Source organism: Platalea leucorodia (assembly GCF_965183815.1).
Source record: "Platalea leucorodia genome assembly, chromosome: 2".
NCBI lineage: Eukaryota > Metazoa > Chordata > Aves > Pelecaniformes > Threskiornithidae > Platalea > Platalea leucorodia.
In genome coordinates this window covers 56666394-56687802 of record NC_138824.1, presented here as the reverse complement: position 1 = coordinate 56687802, position 21409 = coordinate 56666394, and the positions used below count along the sequence as shown (strand labels likewise).

At 38.9% G+C, this 21409-nt stretch overlaps 1 protein-coding gene across 1 annotated transcript in view; it reads left to right on the top strand.

Annotated features, from left to right (window-relative positions):
• ABCC4 (ATP binding cassette subfamily C member 4 (PEL blood group)) overlaps nucleotides 1–18963 on the top strand; it is a 154281-nt gene extending 135318 nt beyond the window's left edge. The window contains exons 30-31 of the mRNA XM_082305100.1: nucleotides 9709–9843; nucleotides 14646–18963. Of these exons, the coding sequence (XP_082161226.1) occupies nucleotides 9709–9843; nucleotides 14646–14753 (243 nt within the window). The 3' untranslated portion in view covers nucleotides 14754–18963. The remainder of the gene's footprint in view (nucleotides 1–9708; nucleotides 9844–14645) is intronic.
• The last annotated feature ends 2446 nt before the right edge of the window (nucleotides 18964–21409 follow it).

The following is a 21409-nucleotide window of genomic DNA, read 5'->3' as shown; positions in this document are numbered from 1 at the left end:
GGGAGTCATCTACAGCTCGACAGAAAATGCTATGCAGCGGACAGGGTCTGAGCGCTTATCTCTCTCTGGAATTCTGGTGTCTGACCCGGTATTGTACATTAGTATCCTTCATCCATCCAGTTGGAGATGAAGCAATGGTGTTAATATACACCTAAGCAAACACGATAGTGATAGCAATGCTGCCCTTCCTTAGCATGGGGATGACAGCGTTCTTCCAGGAAGTGCAGAAATCTGTGCTCTACATTGTTCTCTGTCTGAGGAGGTCTGGATGCAATGCTCCCCGTTCCCAGAAAGATGCTGTACCCACCAGCATACACAGGGCAGTCAGGTTAAGGCCATTCTCCACCCTTCCTTTTGAAGCATTGTGCTGCCAGAAATGCAAGAGTCATGGAGCTAGAGGGAGAATAAGCATGAGGGAGTCTGAATCTGCAGCCCAGTGAGAAGCAGAGCTTTTGAAGGAGTGGGGGAGCCCCAGCTGCCCTGCTGATACCTTCGTGTGAGCTATTGCTGCAGTGGCCTAGCTTCAGATGGAGATGTGGAGAACATAGGAAGGTAGTGGTGGTACACTGACGTTAGTAATACGGAGTTAAAGCCATGAATGCTCTGGTCTATTGGCTCTTATTTTGGCTCTTATTTAAATGTCACTGCTGGAAAACTAATGTATTTTACAGTAAATCTTAGACATTCTGTTTAGGGGAGATTTTGTAAGTCGCAAGATACAGAAATGTCCAGTCCTAGTTATAGAACAGTTCTTTGTGAAAACTGTGCGGGTTGCCGTTAGTTTTGACTCTCATATTAAGTATGTACGTGTAGGAATGCTTCTTTGGTGGAGAGCTACCTGCTGTCATATACAGGCCCTGAAGTGCATAAGATGTCTAAGAGAGGTCAATTGGCAAGACCATAAATTTTCCTGGAGCCTGGGATGGTAAAACACGAAACTTTGTGAAAAGTAGAAGTAATTAGGGCTACATTCAGAGCTGTTGTTCAATCCTTTAAAATTCTAAAGTAGGAGAACTGCAAGGGTATAAAATGGGTTTGGTTTTGTGTTTTTTTTTCTATAACACAGAGCTGAAAGGATTTTTGACCTTATATTAGCCCAGTATCTGGAATGTGGTGAAATATTATTGGATATTATACTTGTGCTATCAAAGTCTATTCTGTTAAAAGAATATAAAGGGAGCTTAATGGATTATAGGAGCCTGAATGAAAGCCAAATTTTTGAAACTAGGGATCAGGTCTCCAAAGATACTTAGGCACCTAATTCTTCATAGAAACCTTAAAGTATCTTGTGGATCTGAATCCAGTAATCTACAGTAAAGTTGCTACATTCATATTTGTGCACCTGCCGTCATTATTCAAAAGGAACAAACACTAATAAAACACCTTTTTTGACTGAGCCTCTGTCTTGAAAATATGGACTAAGGAATATTAAAACTAAATTTATTATTTTTTATTCAATGTAAGAAAAATCCCAGCTGTGCTGTGGGACCAAAGTCTCTTGGGTAAAGAAATGTGAAGATAAGAATAGGAAGGATAGTCACAGAAGAGGACCTGCATGGAGTAGAAGATAGAAGTTAATGGGGATAGGTGGGATGCTTTGTAGAGGGAAGGTGAAAGAATACTTGGTCTCACCATACCTGAATATCAGTATCAGTATGTCCACAGCAAAAACATTGCTTGTGTACATGTGTTCTGTAAGGTGACTGGTAAATTGTCTGATGTCCAGATTTTCAGGATCTAAAACAATCAAATGTGAAAACTTAAGAAAGATCTCCACACTTAACTATAAGGGCTGATGAAATATTTCAGGGAGACTCTTCGGAGTTTTTAAGCAGTTCCACCAGATGTTGTGTATGATTAATGCCAACCTACCTACCTGGCTCTTGGCTGTGTTGAAGCCTGTCTGGCCAACTGATGGAGAGCAAAGGGCCTGGGAACCATTAGGTTTCTCCTTTCATTTGGTAACTCAAGACTTGCAGAGTTTCTGGAAGAGCTAAGCATTTAGCAAGTGATTTTTCAGAAATGATCAGTTTTGTTTTAAATCTGAACAAAGGCAATTTCCACCATTCCCAGATCTTCTGAAACTGGGTTGATGTTTGGCAAACCACAAGGAAAAACAAGATCCTTCTGTTTTCTTTCTTGGAATTTAGTAATTGAGTTCAACAAATATCAACAGTGAACACATTTTTTTCAAAGCTGAGTAATTTATGCATCTTTACCATTAAGGGAAGATATTATATAGATGTTTAGGCCACGTTTTGCATAAAATACTGAGCTGTGTGCTATAGTCATGTATCAGAGCAAGTTTTGTCAGCTGAAATAAAGTGTCTACAACAGTTGTAAATATCACACCTGGCCCAGCTGTCTCTAAAATGAGTCAAAATCCCAATGAGCTTGAAAAGATACTAGGATTGTTGACTCTCTTTGCCACTTTTAAGCCACACCTCTCCAAAACATTGGCATCTTTGAGTTCTTAAACGCTGCTCCCATTTCAAGAGGGCTGCCCAACAAGATTCTTCTTTTGCCTAAGTAAAACAACTAATTATTGAGGCAGTACTTCAGCTGGGAGCATTCAAATGAAGAGCTGGATTTGAATTATTGCAGGAAGCGAAGCCAACGCTTGATGAACCTTGATCTCTCATTCTGTCAGGTATTTGTGTGTGAATGCGTTTCCATCAGTATAAGGACAGCACAGCCGGAGCATATTTCTTTAAAGACAATGGTATAGAATCCAGATCATACTAGAAATACTAACACATCTTTAGAGGATGATTTTTTGCTCTCTCAGAAATATTATATTACTGTTTAAAAGCAAATTAGCACAGGGCATGCTGGTGGCTGTTTCTTTGAGCAGAGAGTTTCTGATAAGGCAAAACTGTGTGCATGGCAGCTGAGCCACAAGTTCATTGTCATCAGAAACTGATAAAACCAAGAGACATACCCAGTCATCTGCAACAATATTCCTTAACCTCTTGAAAAGTATAATATCCTTGTAGCTTATCTAACTTTCTAAGACCCTCAAAAGCTGAAGTATATCTTCTATCACTTCAGGGCCACTTTTAAGCCATTCTGCAATCCCGATTGAGAAATGTGGCTTTACAGTGATGGAAACAGTCATTACTGATTGACCAAGGGAGAGTTTTGTCAGCGTGTACAGCTGTTGGTAAGAACTGGCATGAGGTCCCTTCGTAGTCTCTAAGGGAAAGGTTGAACTTGCACTGTATTATCAGATATTGTGAGGTGAGGAAACTGAACAATGTAAGCAGCATCTGCAGTGACTGGTTAACAGGCTTCTCTCCTTCAACAAGATACAGAAGGAGTTAATATCAAAAGATTATCAGTAGAATAAGACTCATTACTACATACATAATTGATATTTTTTCCCACAATGTTCCAGCCAGCTTACAGCGGCATGCCATCAGATGGAGAAAAAGACGGTAGATTTTTAAGCCTCTGCAAGAAAAGTAAAGATAACTCATATGTGGAACAATTTACCAGGCAGCGTTGCATGCTCAATTTTCCCTAAGTTATAGATCAAGAATGATGTCAGTTTAAAGAAATCCACTGTTTCTTGTCACAGAACGAAATGTCTGAAGTTGCCTTTTCTGTGAAGCAGGGCAAGGTGGGCAAGGGGGTACATGTCAAATCCCAGTGACCAGTGGCAGATTTGGCATTGTTACAGCAGAGTTAAGCTCTGCTGAGGTGAAATATTTGGAAAGTCTGAAAATAATAATTCCGATTATAAGAAGGCAAATGCCCAAGTATGGTCTGCTTTATTTGTATACATGATGTAAGAAATGTACATCATTTGACACCAAATTTGTCTGTAGTTACTGGTAGAGTAATTTGTATAGGAACCCTGAAGGAGCTTGGGGAGTGCTTAGATTAAACCTGAAGACTGAAAAAACACCAAAACAAAAAACCAAAAAACAGCCAAACAAAGCTCCACCACGAAAAATTTAAAAAAGGGGCGGGGGGGAGAAAAAGAAAAACCCCTTAAAAAGAACACAAAAAAAAACACAACAACTTTAAAATGGTTCCTGAGTTATATTTGCAGCCTTCTCCATGTTCTTCGATGGTCGCAAACCTGTTTAGGTAGGTTGATATTTATAAATTATTCTTCAGAGAAGTATGTACATGTTTCTGATCTGTTTTGACAAACCATGATGAGACGGAAGAGACAGAACATGCTTGCATCTGAATGTAATGCCAACTGGAGCACAGGCTGTTGACTCTTTCCCACAAAGTTATGTATTGTCTTGGGTAAATATATTTCTTATAATATGATGTAACCAGAAGCATCTCCTGAATATTCTCCTCTTCCCAGGACTTTATTGAAGATCATCTTGATGTATGCTCTCTGAGGAAAACATTGTTCAAAGTTGTACTCCTAGCGGAGTTTTGAACTTTAATAATAATTTTGTTGTTTGGTGATGTCTTTTCCAAGTCTAAATTAAATCAGATGTATTCCCTAGGAGATAATTCGCTTGAATTATTTTCCTTTTGAATAGGAAATAAAAACATTTATGATCAACTCTTAAATGTCCCATTTTCCCTCTGGCTTTATGGTGAAGATGAACGTGAATAGGAATATTAGTCATTCCTCAATAATAATTGAAATAAATTCCCATGGCCCCCTCCTCTGTTGCTGAACACTTCCAACCTTGGACTGTTTTTTTCTCAGAATGTTTTATAACTATTGTTCTCTTGGTTTGTCTGCTTTTGTTGCTGAAAGTTAGAAAATGCAGGATTTAGAACTTTCTTTTTTGTGTCTATGGATAGCCGTAAGTACATGGTATTTGTTACAGCATTTTTAAGGGACCATGTTCTTTCTCTTTCCGTGGCTTCTTTCACTTATATTAATCCGCAAAGAAGATTTTAAATTCACTTACAAAATGAATGGATTTTTTCCCAAAGTCCTGTGCAACAGAAAAATATAGCTTAGTTGCAGGAATCATCAGGGAGAAAAGGTTCTGTCCTGGTTCTGCTGCCTAGGTCTCTGCTGGAAACTGGACTACCGTGATGGAGTATCCTTGTGGGTCATTGTCTCATTTCTCTCTTCTTTGTGCCATCAATCTGGTTTCGTTTTCACTGTTTTATGTTTTCCTTTTTGTCTTCCCTCCCCTGCTTTTTTGTCATGGTTAATACATTAAACTATGAGACTATAGAATGGAAATACTGCAAAGTTTGGAGTTTTTGCAGGGGGGGACCTAGGCAAAGTGGAGATAGATAACCTGGTAGGGTACAGATAAGGCAAAATGGACAACTGTTTTGTAGTTGCCCAATCTTACACAAATTTAGTTCAGCAACATTTTTGTTGCATAGGCAAATAGTCCTTCTGTGCTAGCTAGAGTTAACGTAAACAACACATTTAAATGGCTAATACTCCATTTTCACGTTTGCCTTTGCAGGTCAGTCAAATTCAAATACTTCTCTGTTTCACTGTCTTTCCATGCCAGGTTTTTAATCTCACTCTGTCTATGTTATTCTGTGCCTCTATGTCAAACAAAGTGCTGTTCAAAACTATGTTGCCTTCTACCCAACATGGTGCTTATCCTTCTGAAAGAAACACAACTGGGATGAGCAGTCACTGCCCCAGACCCTTCAACTGGGATGAAACAAGTGAAATTAGGTGGCATGAGAGGATTTTACTCAAGAAAAAGATAGCATTTGAGCCCTGCTTGAACTTAAGATGTCTGAATAGTGCTGCTTGAGTAAGCATAATTCGGATAGCTATAAGTAAAGTACAGTTTCACCTTGCACAAGGACGCGAGCAAATTCCATTGAAGAAGAATTTTCCTGCATGCTTTCCTTTGCATGATCACCAGCCGCCAATTTGGTAAATTTTGTACTGTTGGAGTTACTCTTCCACTTGAGAAAATCCTGATGAAGTCAAAAGGGTGTGACTACAAAGGCAAGAACAGTGCAGGCGAGGGAAGAGAAGCTGCCAGTGCAAGACAGTGGAGAATCTGGCCCTGGTTTATGTATGACAACTTTGGGTTTATATAGCTTTTTTGTGTTTGTTTTTATTTTACTCTGGGCTGTCTAAGTATTTCACAGGCAGTTAACTCCCACAGAATGTTTGTGAGTCTTTATTTGGTGTATTTTACGAAGAGTCAGACGGAGGAGCTGAAAAGTTGAATAATTTGTCTAAAATCCCCCTCTCTCGATATCTGTGTTAGTCTATAATGAAATCCCAGTCCGATTCAGAGTCCTGTGCTCCTGCGTGTGTGCTCCGTTATCACCCTGCTGATCTCATTTCGCCAGCTACGAGCTTCTCTGGCTTTTCTGTATCAAGTTCCACTGGTACAACTGCCTTGGAACGCATCTGGGTTCGGTTCGGTCGTATCGTGCGGTGATAAGCGTTCCATGCAAGTTGATCAGAAAATATGTGGCTGGTAAACACCAGATTCCACCTTTCCTGAATGATTAGCTGGCTTTTTGAAGTCCTGATGATTTTAATTTGGCTTGGAGTCAGTGAGTAAGAGTATGCAAAGCCTTAGCCAAAGTGCCTATTTATTTAAATTTTATCAGCACCTATTTCTTCAAAGAAGAGTACCTATCTCTTTGTCTAAGTGCTTTTTAATAAATGTATAAATATATAAATGTATAACTACCAAGTAAATCAGCTTAAATTTTCTCCATTGTCTTGTAGATGACAGCAGTTAGTAGAAAGTGTTTTTCCTTGGTGAACAGCGTTTATAGAGTATTCCTGACTTGTAGGAATGATATTGTGTGTTCGGTTTCGTTCTTTATTTTTCATTTCAGATTTTTAAAAAAAGCTACGTGGCTTTTTTTCCCTGTGTTTGTTCTGTCTATTTTCATAAACAAGTTTGTTTTTATTCGCCAAGAAAGGATATGAATAGATTAATGATTTGTTTTAAAATGTGAATGGAATTTTTCTAGACACAAATTGCTTGCTCTATCTGTTCATCTTCTGGACTTGGCTGTTTAAAACTTGTCAAGGAGGAATAAATTTTTCCTTTTTCCCTCCCAGGTTCTCTGGAGGAGAAAGATTGTCCGTGTTTGTGGTTGTTTCAGATATTTGCAAAATTAATGTTAAAATTCAGATACCACAGTAATATAAATTCTTAAAACCCTCTGTTTTTCTATTGTAGTTCTTTCTTGTGAGAGACACATTTAATGAAGATGCTTTTTTGTTTTCTTTCTTAAGGAGTGGTTACATAATCTAGTGCTATGCTAAAAAAAACTTTACTTATTCAGGGCACCAGAGATGTTCTACACTGTGGCACCCCAATTTTAATTATTACATTGAACTGTATATGATAAATTAATTAATGGCATTTTTAAGGAAGCTGTCCTTAACTGTGACATACTGTGGTATACAAAAGATTGCGATGAAAGTTATATTTGTAATTAATCCTTAAATATTCAGATTAAATGGGATAGGACTAAGTACCCTGGAAAATCAACATGTGCACAAGCATACCTTTGCAGGTGAAACACCGCATCTACTGTATATTAAATGACTATATATTGTGCTATGCAATATTACTAATATTTTAAAATTTTTCCACGAGCACTTTTATCAGCTATATACCGAACAGTATTGGAAATCGCTTGCAAAGGAAAATCATAGTATAAGCTGGGTGCTCTTAACATATGAGCTTTTGAAAACACCAAATAACTTCTTAGAGGTTTCTGTGCATACAATTTTTAAAATTAGATGTAATTACGCTGCTGCTGTTGGCTTAGTTATTTTCCATTCAAATGCCATGTACTTAATTGAACCGGAAGCAAAGGAGCGGGCGCCTTTCCCCTGGTGCCGGGTCCCTGGTGTCAAAAACAAGTCGACAGCGATCTTGGCGGCGTGTAATTCTTCCACCAGCGCAGGCAAAGGGATCAGCTCAGCTGTCCTACTTCACTGCGGGTTTTGTCATTAACGGGGGCCCAGGCCGCTTAGAGATCTCGGCCATCAGGATGTTTTGCTTTAAGGAGTTGCACAGGCAAAGCGCACGTTTGAAAGTTTCCTCACAGGACTTTGAGTTTGTTTCCAAGTTTATTGGAGTTTCTTCTTGGAAACAGACGTTTGCGAACTATTTTTGTTATTTTGGAAGTTGTCCTCATAATACCTTTTATTCTTTTCTTTCATGAAATCAACAGCTCCAGGTTTTTAGATTTTTTTTTTTTTTTTTTTCCTTACAAGTACGTACACCAAAATTATGGCTTGGGTTAAAGTTCCTCTGTTGTGGCAATATCTTTTTCAATAGTATTCCACGTGTATTCAGGTTCTTATTTATATAAGAACAAAAATATTTTCTTAATTACTTTGTTTTCTCACATAAATTCTCTCTTTTTTTAACTTCACTGCTCCTACACATGGGCTATAAATACTGAACTTGTAGACTCATACCCAAATCTCTTTCTTGAGTCAATACCATTAATTTATAAGCCAGTTAAGTATTTGAGGGCATTGCATTTGTCAATATTGAGTTTTCCCTGCTATTGTGTTTCTCATTCTCTTAGGTTAGTAAGGTGTATCTGTATCTCCTCTGGTCTAGACTTACCTGCACATTTTTGTGTCATTTGCAGGTTTGTCACTTTCCTGATAGCTCCTTTTTCTGATGGCTAACACATACATAGCTACCACATATGCCATAATGATGTGGTTCCCACCAGTTCCTACCTATTCTCTGTTTTCTGCCCAGGTTCTTGAAAAATTTTTGTCCCTTGTAGCACAGCTATTCAGTTACGCCAGATACCGTTCTGGATATCCATATAAACCATTTTCTTCTGGTGCATTAAGAATTGTATCAGATTTGTGAGGTACAATTTACTTTTGCTAAAACTGTAGAGAACAAATTCTACCTGTGATCTGTGTGTCTTCTACTTGTGTTTTAATGACTGTTTTAAGTAAATTGCTGTCTTATCTCAAAATATATATGCTAGTCTAAAAGTTCCCTGAATTAATCCCATAAGGCTTTTCACAATTTAAGTGCAATATTTTCTACCATGCAGTCCTTAAATAAAGTCACTAGTATGAGAATATTTTCTTCGAGGTTCAATCAGCTTATTCTTGAATTTTTTCTGATATTTTTGACTGTGTATATCCTCTGTGGCTTACTGACTTAACGCCTTTTTAATTTTTCTGTTGTTTTTTACTTCTCCCTTCCTCGCTTTTGGGTACCTATGTCCCTGGTGTCATCTCATCTTTTTTTATGTAGAAAGAATAGGTTCAGGGTAAGTATCTTTCTAATATGTAGTTGGCAAAAACTGATGCAAGAAATTGTTTATCTTTTCAGCAACACCCTCATTTTCTTTAATTACATCTTCACCTCCTCTAATCCAAAAGACCTACTTATTCTCCCTTAACCGTCGTGGTGGTTATTGCGTGGCTTTTACCCACAGCTGTTTACTTCAGAGCCCATTTTAGGCCTCTTTGTTTCTTTCTTACACAATGAATCTTATAATCTGCTTTGTTGGCTTCACAAACATTGTATTTCCATATTCTGCATAACTTTGCATTGGATTCCTATAGGTGGAATGGCTGTAGGGCACTCTAAAATTGTACAATAGGTCTATAAACTGAAAAAGTGCTATGCTAGTTTGAAGAGGACATACTTCATTTTCAGGATACAAAATTCATCTTAGGACTTGAAGTGCATACATTCTCCCCTTGCTTGTAGACTCTAACGTTTGTTTTTTTAATTTCTTATGTTAATATGTTGGTTTCTGCTGATTTAACAGGTTTTAGATGCAGGAAGAGTGAAAGAATATGGTGAACCTTACATTTTGCTGCAAGAACAAGATGGCTTGTTTTACAAAATGGTGCAACAAGTGGGCAAGACTGAAGCGGCTTCTCTGATTGAAACAGCAAAACGGGTAATTTTAGAAGAAGGGATAATTAAGTTTGCAGTTTGTTTATCTCAAGTTAGCATATTCAGTGTTATAGTAAGCCTTCCACTAAAGAATCTGTCGGCTTTGCAAGGCAAAGCCATCATTTTCAGTGCTTTTTTTAGTGGGATATACACAGACTTCCAAATGATAAGTGTATTTATATACCCTGAGTTGAAAGACTGTTTGGATTTCTTGCATCTTTCTGTATGTACACAAAATGGTAAGTGTAAATAATATATGACATACTCACCTGTGCTGGGCATTGATCTTAGAAAAATTTGCTGTAAAAACATGTTAGGGCTGCAGAGTCCAGCATTCATCTGTTATTTCTATATTTTTAAAAGGGCCGCTCACATTTTAGTTTGAAGTTCAATACCTGTGCATTATATTATGGTCTCTGGGGGGTGTGATCACATTCTTATTTTTGTGCTTTCTCTTACTTTGTTCTTGTACCCTTGCTCTGTTCTGCACATGAGCAGGGCTCAATTAAGAAACAGCTGTTGAATGTTTTGTTGCCTCCTAAAAGGCTCTGTGCCCGATTTACTGCTTACTATTCAAATCCTACTCTGAGTACAGAATTATTAATGTAATTGTGAGCATTCCTCTGGCAATCAAAGTGTTTAAGAAACATCAATGGATGAATTTTCATAATATGCCTCTGAGGTGAAGCTATATCATCTCCACTTTTCAGACGGAAAGCTGAAGCAGAGATAAGAAGATAAAAAATTGACCTGTGATTGAGGAACTCATTTTGACTAGCTTTTGGCTTGATTTCTTTTTTCTTGATAAGTTTACCACACAGGAGGTCCAGAGCAAGGTTTTATTTCTCTCAGTGCCTATGAAGTTTCAGCACCGCTTCAGTTGAGACTGGCAGTACGCAGGTTGTCAGCAACTTGCTTCATAGTCATGTAACTTTACTTTCAGCGTGCAAGTAAGGCACTGGTATTAGTCATGTAGTGACCTAAGAGAGCCTTTTCAAGACAAGAGGCAAAGGTCTTATCTCTAGCCTTTATGCTTTCCTCAAGTTGCTGGATGTGTGGAGCAGAGCTCCACAGTTTGTGGAACACAAACTCCAAACTGTTTCCTGGGGAAACAGGAGACCAATAGACAGGAAACAAAATGGCAGGTGCCTGGCTATTTCCTAGTAAAAATAGACGCATTTCCAGCAAGTTGGAAAAAATGAAAAATTGTGCTGTCATGGAGGCTGCATACTCATGTCTGCTATTTTACTGGACTTTTTGCAGATTAGGGAAGAGATTTTTGGGTCTGTTCATATTCTTAGAAATTTTTAGAGCTGCTGAAACCTCTTTTTTTTTTTTTTTTTTTTTTTTTGAAGAGTTTTTCAAGTTAAGCTTTGTAGCCAAGAGCGTACACTGTAAGTTCATGTGTGGCACTACTTGCAGAACTGAGGAAACAGCTTTGTCCTTAACTAGACTATGCAATGAGTCCCGCTGTCCTTCGCCATTGCTGCAATGTAGCTTCTTATATTTTATTACTAGAGAGGAATGGCTTAGCCATGTTTTTTATGGTATGTGTACGACAATCTGGAGGTTACGTAAATGATGTTTACAAGGATAGCTTCAAATTCATATGACCAGTGTTTCTCTGTAAAGTGAAGGCTAGCTTCCTAAGGCTTGATCCTTGGAATGGCAAGAGGTGAGGCTGTCCAGCTGTCATCTGTAGAGATTTAGCCATGTCATGCTGTCTCTCCTTCCTTCCCTGCAGTCCTCCCCAATTGCACAATTGCATTCAAAGATAATTCAAAATATATAAAAATAATTGCCTGATGTTACTTGCCCATATAGTCATCTGCAGTTACCACATCAATGTTATGTGATTTTGTACAGGAAGGGAAGAGATCCAGGAACCAGTCTGCTGAAATGTGGTTTGATGAAAAAGTTTGCTAACTCCCAGGCTAGAAGGCAGATACAAGCTTTAGCATCTGCCAAGAATGCAAAGCATGGTGCTTATCCCTGCTCAGCCCAAAAATATGGGAATCGAGAGACTATATCTCCAGTCAGCAGCTACCCAGAAGCACAGTTACACTTCTTTCTGTTGGAAGGACTTGGACATTAATTCAAGGTTTTTGTTATTGCTGTCCCTTGTGCTTCATGCATACTTTCAGAGAAGTTGCTTAGTCAGAAGAGCTGATTCCAACGGCTTTTCTTTTTACACTAGTAAGTCTGTTACATGTATTGCTGTTGGTCTCACATTCCTACTGTGGTTACTAAGAACTGTTTTTATGAAGAACAGCTTTTTTCTGTTGTTGAAAAAACAGCATGCTGCACATAAAAAGAAATGGTAATATGACATATATACATACTTCTCAAAAGCGTTACAGTGGGTTGCTAAGTGAAATGGTTTGGAATGTGGCCATGCTTTGGCAATGATTATTTGATTTATTGCATTTTGGACCTGAATCTTGTGCAGAATAAACTTGTACCAAGAGCTTCTTTCAGTAAGGTGAGACTTTAAATGCATTTTCTGGAACAGTATAAATTCTGCACGTATCCTTTAAGTGCAAATGAAGAGGGACTACACATCTTAAATTGGAAGACTAACTTGGACATCTTTGAAGAAACCTAATTTTCAAAAAAATCTCTTGGGCATCTTAGCTAAGCATTGCAAGATCAAGCTGCTGCTGGAACCTTAGCTCAGGCTTCTGAATTGATCCAGCGTTGCTATTTGTATGTCTCTCTTGGTCACTCAGTATCCCCATTTTTTGTGCATATGTCAAAGAAAACGACGCAGGCATGGCTCAAATTGGAGACCGCTGAGTATATATTAACTAGCCTGTGAGCCTGACTGCAATAGAGTTGTGCTTGTGAGACTGTGTTTTTGTCTTTGCTCAGTTTGCAAGAAGCTGTTAGGAGAAAATCCTATGTGAAAGTGAGAAATAGTCATCAAACAGTTAAAAAGGGGGAAAAAAAAAAGTGCTCAGTTCTTCAGATAAACAAAAGTTGGTGTGTTCTCCGTGCTCTTGGCAGCATTGAGAGAGGCTTTTCTGCAAGCTTTGGTGGCATCTTTGAGTACTTTGAGGGAAAAATAAGGGTTATTTTATTTTAAAGCTATGACAGATGTGTAAATATTAAAATACTAGGTGTTATCTCACCTCAGTGATTACTTTTAAAAAGGTTGCAGCTCTGTTGGCAGTGGAAGAAACTTGTATAAAGACTTGGGCATTTAATATCTTGAGGGATTGGGCTCAGGGGAGGAATTGCAATGAGACAGTTGAAAAGCAGCTGCCATTTCATTACATCTCTAGTAATGTGCCAAGGTTTTCTATTAACTTTCTATTAAAAAAAAAATTCACATTCAAAAGCTGCATTAAAAGTATGCCAAAGTTTTATGTTTTAAACCAGGAACGGGATGGGAATACAGAACTGGGGCTGCCGTCTCCGCAGCGTGTGTGCAGGCAGGCGCCTGATTAACTTTCCTCTGTTGCATCCGATCGTGGCTGGTTACTGAGGAATGCCTCTTAACAGGACTTCCAATTCTTTTGTTGATTCAAATCAGACCTTAATATTCTTTGAAACTTGTAAAGATGTATATATCCTGCGTTAGCACCTGTGCACAAAATATGACAGTGGTACTTACAGGAATGTTTTTATAGAATTACTATTTCTTTTTTATCCTGCGTGTTTTATACATGTATTCATATATATGAAAAGGACATTGTTGTCAAACAAACTGAACTTTATTGACAACACTCTCAAATATAAATTGGAGAAATGTTTCATAAGCCGTAGTCAAAGCAGTCTGACTATGAGACCTAACTCGTGACACATGTCAGCTTCAGAAAGATAGTGTATTTTCTGTTTTTAAAGACTCAAACAAAACTTTTCACATTCTTCTTTGAAAAAATTGCATTTGAAGTCCTTTTTCACCCAAACACATTTTTAGATAAGAGCACACAAGTCCTGACATTATTTCATTTTGTTATGCGCATCTGTCAAGGAACAGAGATATGATACAGCTACTAAAAACTGATGATTGTGGAACAGTGAAACTTGACAGCATTTCATTTCCTTTATGTTCTGATTATACATTTATCAGGAAACCTGTATCTTTTCTAGTTGAGCTAGAAATTGGTAGAATTCATGAACTCAAAGGCTTGGCAAAGAACTGTCCTATTATTTGGTATCATCTTACATTTTAGAGAAGTTGCTTGGTTGAGTCATTGTTAAAGCTTTTGCTTCTTCTTTCATTATTGTGGTTCACTATCCAGAGATCACATTTCTATAGGCCCTATAACTGCTCTGCAGCACAAATTAAACGCTGGGATATTTCATACATATACCTCGAAGTTTCAATGGTTGTCAATCATAGTTTGTAAAATATAGGGATTACAACCTGATATTAACATCCAAATCCATTGTGTTCATTTTATGTGTGAAAATGAGAAACCCTTGTGCAGACGCAAGATTTCACAGCTTCTTTGTCATCCTGTTTTTAATTTATCTCCATGTTTTGAGCTAGTAAAATGATTTTACTTATCAGTTTAATGTAAAGTGATAAAACATATCTATTTATCTGAATTACCAGAATTTGAGTGGATCTACAGGTTGTGTGGGATTTTTCTCACGCTTTGTTACAATGTAAGATCATGCAGTAATTCTACTAATTTTTCAGTGACACACAGTTACTGAATGCCACTAACCTGAAGTTCCTGTTGGGATTTCTTAAGGACATGTATTTATCTCTACTGTATTTATCTCCAGAAATTTTATTTGAAACTAAAAGGTGTTTGATGCATAATTACTCACAGAATCTGATATTTTTCCTAGGTGTACTTCAGTAAGAATTACCCAGAAGTTGTTCAGAATGGTCAACTTGCCACAGACTCCTCCTTGGATCCTTCCTCAGGATTATGCGTAACTGAAACTGCACTGTGATTCCTAATAACCTTAACTGTTTTCCATAGAATGTAAACCTGAGAATGTCTAAACTCAGTGACGATGTTTGCAAGTGTCAATGGAAGATGAAAGGGAAGGGGCGATTCTTTGCACTGGACATCCTTCCTATTTAATACTGAGAAGAAAATTTTTTTACTGTCCCTCTTTCTTTAATTTCAGTGCAATATGTTTTCCTTTCCAACAAGTTATGTTTATATTGCTAAGGAAATCACGCAGGCTCAGTTTTTATTTGAAAGTTATGTGGTAGAGATCTCTTTTATTTAAATAGGTGCAGGACACCTAACAGGTCTAGGGTGCGTATTTGGAGCTTATTAAAAAAATTCGAATGTGTCCTTTTCCTCTTTTGGAAATATTTTGAGAGCAAGCGAAACCAAAATTTTTTCAGTGTCACTTTAGCTTGACAGCTATGTCTAAACAGCAGATTCGGTAGTGTACAACTTAGTTGTCTAGTGCAACTGTCTTTCTACCTGTCATAAGTAGCTATGCAGGTTGGTAGAAAAAGAGTTGAACAAGCCAAAAATACTTTTTCTTCAAGAAGTACTATATACTTTTTTTTTTTGATAAATAATGCAAATAATGCTGTTCAAGATGAATGTAAATAGTAGTTTTATTTTGCTAAAATCCAAATGCTGAAAAATCAATCTTCTCAATCTTCTATACTTTAGAAGAAAATTACCACATTTGCACTGAAGAAATATTTAAATAATTTAACATACATTCCTCTTTTTATCCAGGTTATCAAAGAAAAAAAGGTATTAAAATAACTTGAGGAAACGTTTGAATGACATGTCATTATACCTAAATACCGTGTAGTACAAAGTTATCTTCAACACAACACATTGAAATGTATACATTATTTGCATTTATTGTGCCTTAATATTTGTGCCTTCAAGCCAAAGCTATAACTGCAGGGTACACAACAAATTCATTAAATATATGTTAAAAATATGTAACCTTAGTATATTTAAAGTTTTGCATCAGGGGTTCTGTTGAACTCAAGCTGTTTGAAGTTATCATCCTACCAGAATAGGTAGGAAAGTACAACCTGTAGTTTTGAATGGCTGTTGCTGATAGTGAGAGGAATGCAGTGAGAGAGGGAGGTTCGGTATTCCTAACTTATGTCCTGATTCAGCAAAGCACTTTAATACAAAGGCACTATTCCCATGCTTTAAAAAAAAAAAAAAAATCAAGCAAGTGCTATGCTGCTTCAGATTTTTTTCATGTTTGGTGAGATACCTACTCTTTGACGTCCAGTAGAAAATAAATGTATTCATCTTACTGTTCAAAGGGCACAGAAGAGACTAAAAGGCAACAGATCTCTTCAGGACATAGAAAATACTGTGCTTTTAAAAAAAAACACTGAAGATGCTTGCTATTACCTATGTAACACAAATGTTATTTACCCAGTGTTCACCCGGTGGTCTAAAAGGAAGACAAACACAAATGTTTCTCATTTCAAGCAGTTCTACAAGCAAATAACTGATTCAAATACAAAATTACTCTCTCCTTGTAGAGAAGTAAATTGAGGCCAAAGCCTGTGCCTCAGCACAAGGGCTCATTTAGAAGGACTTTGTCGTGCTCAGGAGTCAGCCCAGTGGTGAGAGGCAGAATCCTTGTTCCCCTGTTGCAGCATCTTCCCTGCGGTGAGGCTTGCTGTCCTGCCGTGAGATCCTGGGGGTGGACCTCTTACAACCTGCTGTGCCACCAGCCAGCTTCCCTTGCTGGGTGGGGAGGGGAAAACAAACATCAGGCGTCTAGTTTTGCTGCTAACATCCTCTTCTGTCATTAGCAGGAAGTTAAAAAATTAAATGCTCTTGTCTCTAGCTTTCTTTTGGCAGGTTCTGACACTTCTTCTGCAGTGTGTAGCACCTTACACCAGAACAGATCCCGTTGAGATCAGTGGAATCGAGCTTCATGCAGTGATGCACAGCATGGGGCTCGTGCTACATCTGGTGCTAAAGAGCAGACAGTCAGGGACAGCCACCTGTCCCCAAAGCCACATGGCACAGATTGGCTCATGTAAGCAGTGCTTATGGCTAATCCTTCTCACAGCACACCAGCAACATCCACTTTTCTGTATCACTTGGCCCTGGGTCTTCTCTGGGCTCGTGCGGTCGACTTAGGGACCTAGCACGCAGTTACTATCTAGTGCGTTTTGGTTTGGTTTCCTTTTCAGTTCAAATTGTACGAAATAAGGGTAGGGCTATTCTGCAGCTCAGTAGAGTGGAGCTTGTATTGCAGAGGTATGAGAAGAGGTAGGGAAGTGTTGTAGTGCATAAAGTCACATGGGATAATGCTAGGGACTGTATAGCATGAAGAAAGTTCAACCTTGCATGGTCTTGTCTGTAACTGCCTTTTTGGAAGGGATCCATGGTGTGAACCATGTCCAAACTCTGCTCAAGGTTTGTCATTGAGAGACCTGGCTGGAGCGGTCCAAAACAGAGCCAGGGTGAGTTGACCAGGGAGTCCGATGCTTGAGCTCATTTGCTTAGCTTTTTTATTGAGCAGTTTGGACATACCTAAATGGTTACATTTCTAAATAGTTAGTTCTTACAAGAGAATATGTATGACGTATAATACACTGAGACTTTTAAATGCTCTAAGAGAACAGTACGTTCTCCTGGCCGTATACCTTGAGTTTTTTGGGGTTTTTTTTATCAGAACCAAGGAGATATGCATGTGTAAACCAAGGGTATAATTACAGTTTTAGTTCATTTCAGCTCTGAAATGAATCTATGGTAAGTTATATTTCAGAGCAGAGCTCCAAAACGCTGGCTGCTGCAGACTCACTGGTATGAGACCCTGACAGATCTAGCTATCAGTCTATAAGCTAGAATTAATTTGATCCTGTAGCTTTTTGAATGTGCACAAAAATGTTAGGTATCTCTGAAAATGCTGATTGTGCTTCTTCACATGTTTTGGCAGGACATTACTAGCTGTAGGTATCAAATATCAGCATAAGAAAAAACAAATTTTTTACAAAATCACACTTGAAACCCATAAATTGCTGAGTAGAACAACTGATAGTGAGTCATTCGTGTCTGTCATTGGCATTATATCCATCTTTTTAGTTTAAAGTAACAAAAATATTTTAATCAGGAAATTGTGTTTTAGATTCTTTTGGGTTTGTTGTCGATAGTTGTTTTGTTTAGATGACTGTTGGTTAAGATTGACTGACCCGTTTAATTTCAGTCGAGTGAAAAAGTGTAATGTACCTGAATGGCAAAGCTCAGATCAAGGATGAGAAAGGCCTTCCTTTGGTGAAAGTCTTGGTCTGTTAAATGAACAAATTATCTTTCCAGCAAGGTGTTCTATGTTTCCTTTTAAAGAAAAGTTCAAATAGTTCTAAACTTCCACTTTGAAAATTTTCATGCTTTATTTGGAAATAGCAAAGCTGGTTACTATAAGCTACATTCCTTCTTGGGGATCTTGGAAAAAGAACTCAATCTTCTGAGTTATTCAAGCCTTTAAAATATTTCTTCACCATGAGGTGCCTTAAAGTATCCCAGTCTTACTTCTAATAAATATAATTTTATACAGTAATACTGAAAATCTTCAGTTACAGAAGTGCTGTTTGTTTGCTTGTAAAAGACTAGGAACAGCCTCCTCTTCTGATCTCAAGAATTGTTCTTCAGACATTCACTTTGGTATATCTTTGCTCCACCCCTCCTCAAAAGACCACTGGGAGAGTCAAAACCACCACAGTTCTCAAGGACAGGTTATCTCATGTCTTGCTTATTTTAAGGGGAAAATTCTCTGTAGTGAACTGACCCAGAGCTCGTTTGCCGGATAGGTGTAGTTTTCTGCAATACCATTCGTACTGCCCTTTGGAAGGGGGAGGACCTTCTTCTGACCAACATGGTAATGCTGATTGTTCAAGTGCTGTTGACAGTTTCTTTTAACCTTCCCAATACCTTTTTAAAATAAGATTGCAAAAAGAACCAGAAGGCAACGAAAGATCCAAATGGTATAGAAACTTTTCTGAAAATGCTGCTTTTTGTGTTAATCTGACCCTTCGAAATATCTGACTTTAAAGTTTTCCTCCTTGGGGGGGCGAGGAAGTTGAGGTCACTTATTTCCTGCGATGGTGATGAGCATCTGACCCTTTAACAGAAGAATGTGGCTTTCTGTATATGTTTTACATTGTGTAACAGCACACTGCTCTTTCATCATTTCAACTCTGGTTTTGTTTGGGGTGTTTTTTTGCATTTGTGTAATAATTTGATTTTGTTATTGCTATGGAATGATTTCTTTTGTTGACATTCATGTGACAACTCCTGTCGTATATTAAAAGGTGTTTCTCAGAAGTGTGCAGAAGTCTGTCATCATTGTGAATGTGTGGTTGAAGGCAGAAATGCTGGGCTAAGTCAGGCCGTGCCTGAAATCTCCAAACACCTCTTGGTGGCATCACCAACTCGCAGGGTTGAACATCCTCCATTCAGAGGTATAACACAGAATAATACATTCCAGCTTGTTTTTACCAGTCATCTGCGGTCTGAGATCTCTCAGATTACATTATCGAGCTTTTTGCTTCAATGACAAGGGCTAAAAAGTAATTCAAATAGTTTTTCAAAAAATTGTGACGGAGGAAGCACTGCAGTTGCACAAGTGCAGGTCAGGTACGGTCTCTGCCCCGAGCAGCTAGCAAGCTCCATGGGTTGGACGGCCAAAAGGTGGAAGGTTAATGGACACAGAAGTGAAGTGGTTAGCAGCACAGCTCCCAAATTCTGGTGTCATGTCTCAATCCTGTGCTTCTGTCTGATGAGTTTGTTTATTAATTTAACAAGACACTCTAAAACTGCTCATTTCTGAAAACTGCTCAGAGCTTCTCCCTATGTCTACCAACCATCTCAAGCACTTAAATCTACTATTTTGATGCAAGTTTTTAGTACAAGATGAACTCTGCATTTGTCAATAATCCCCCAGTGCAGCAAGTTCCAGGACTTGATGCAACATGAATTGTCATCTGTCCTTTTATAACACGATGCTGGAATAGGTGTTAAAAATTTCTCAGGTTTCTACCACAAGTCTGCCTTGCAACCACCATGAATCTATCTTAACCACCTGTAAGTGAATTTCGTTGTCGCAGCCCATGCGCAGTATCCTCCCGGAGCACGCGCTTGCCAAATTCTTGTGCTCCTGTGTTAATACAGCAGTTCTCTCTTAGAAATGGGTGAGGTAGATATGCTTGCTTGCCTGAAAGAGAGCTGCTGATAAATAGCAGAGCCAAAGATGTGTTTTATGAACTTGCCCGCAAAACAAGCATGAATTTCATAAACTGAGTGTATAAAGCTGCTTCATGGATTTGGAGCAATATTAATGTGTAAAAACACAGGCCCATACTCCAGCCTCTGAAATCAGGTTTCCACTGTCTACACCTTAGCACCGCTTAACTCCCAAAATTGCCTGAAATCAATAGCCTCGCCCATTTTGAGATACAAAATTCCCCGTGGATCTTAGCCACGTATCTAGCAATAACCTTGAGAAGAAACTGGAGGTAGTCCCGCTGCCATTCTGGAGCCAGGGCATGTCCTACACTACGTCACTGGAGGGGCTCAGCTCAGGGTACTTGGATCATAGCTGCTGTCTTCAAACGTGGCTGAGTTAAAAGCTGGACCAGAGCTCTCGTCCCTCTCCTGCGTGGGACCACCCCGTTTTTTTAGAGCATGCACTGGAGAAGCGGGAGATGGGGATTACAGGCTTTCATTAGCCTGAGCCGCTTGGGTCTTTCCGTCTTCTGCATCGCCAAAGCATAATATTCAGGATGTTTTTGACGGGAATATTCACCATGAATGAATGAAGCGGGGGATTACGTTTCCTCTGGGACAAAGGAAATCCCAGGTTCAGGTCCCACTTCCATTTTATTCAATGACTGTCAGTAGAAACACCAGGAGGAACTGGGGACTCTGCTCCAGGGCTCTCGCATCAGCGTAGCCTGGGTCTCACTGGGCAGCAGGAGCCGTTCGCTCGTGTTCGCTCCTGCTCTCTCGCTCCGGCTGGGCGGTGGTGGCCGAGGCTGCAGCTCCCGCAGCGCACAGGCCTGCTGCCTGCCGAGTCGGTGCTTTAGCTGTTGGGCAGCTCTACAAAAGCAAACAAAAAGCTCTCTTGCCTTTGCTACAAAAAGCAAAAAGCTCTCCTGCCTCCCCAAGGATGCTGTTGCCCTCAGTGCTGTCACTACCGTGTGGACCTCTGCTTGGGATGGGATGCTCTCTGTAGCCAGCTATTCCTTCTGCAGCTGCTCCTCGTGCAACATATGGGCAGTGAGTCTCCCTGTAGACCAAGTTTTTCCTTATAATCAATAAAGCTCCTAACAGAAGAGCTCTGACATACTAGCCGAAGCCTCTGCATTGACTATACCCAGAGAATAAGCTCCCAGTTTATGCAGTTTAAATTTAAATGCAGCCAAGGGGATGTGTGTCACCTGGCCACTCTGAGTTTGATGCCTGAAGTATGGCTGGTGGATTGTGTCAGGCACATGAGACTTACAAAGGAGCTATGGCTTTTTTTTTTTTTTTTTGCCTTTTTTTGCCTTTTTTTTTTAGTTTTGGGGACTTGCTGTGGGAAATTAAAGTGCAAGGGACAGTGAAAAATAGTGCCCTTTGTTTAATTCCAGTAAGATTTGCACCTCACGGTTC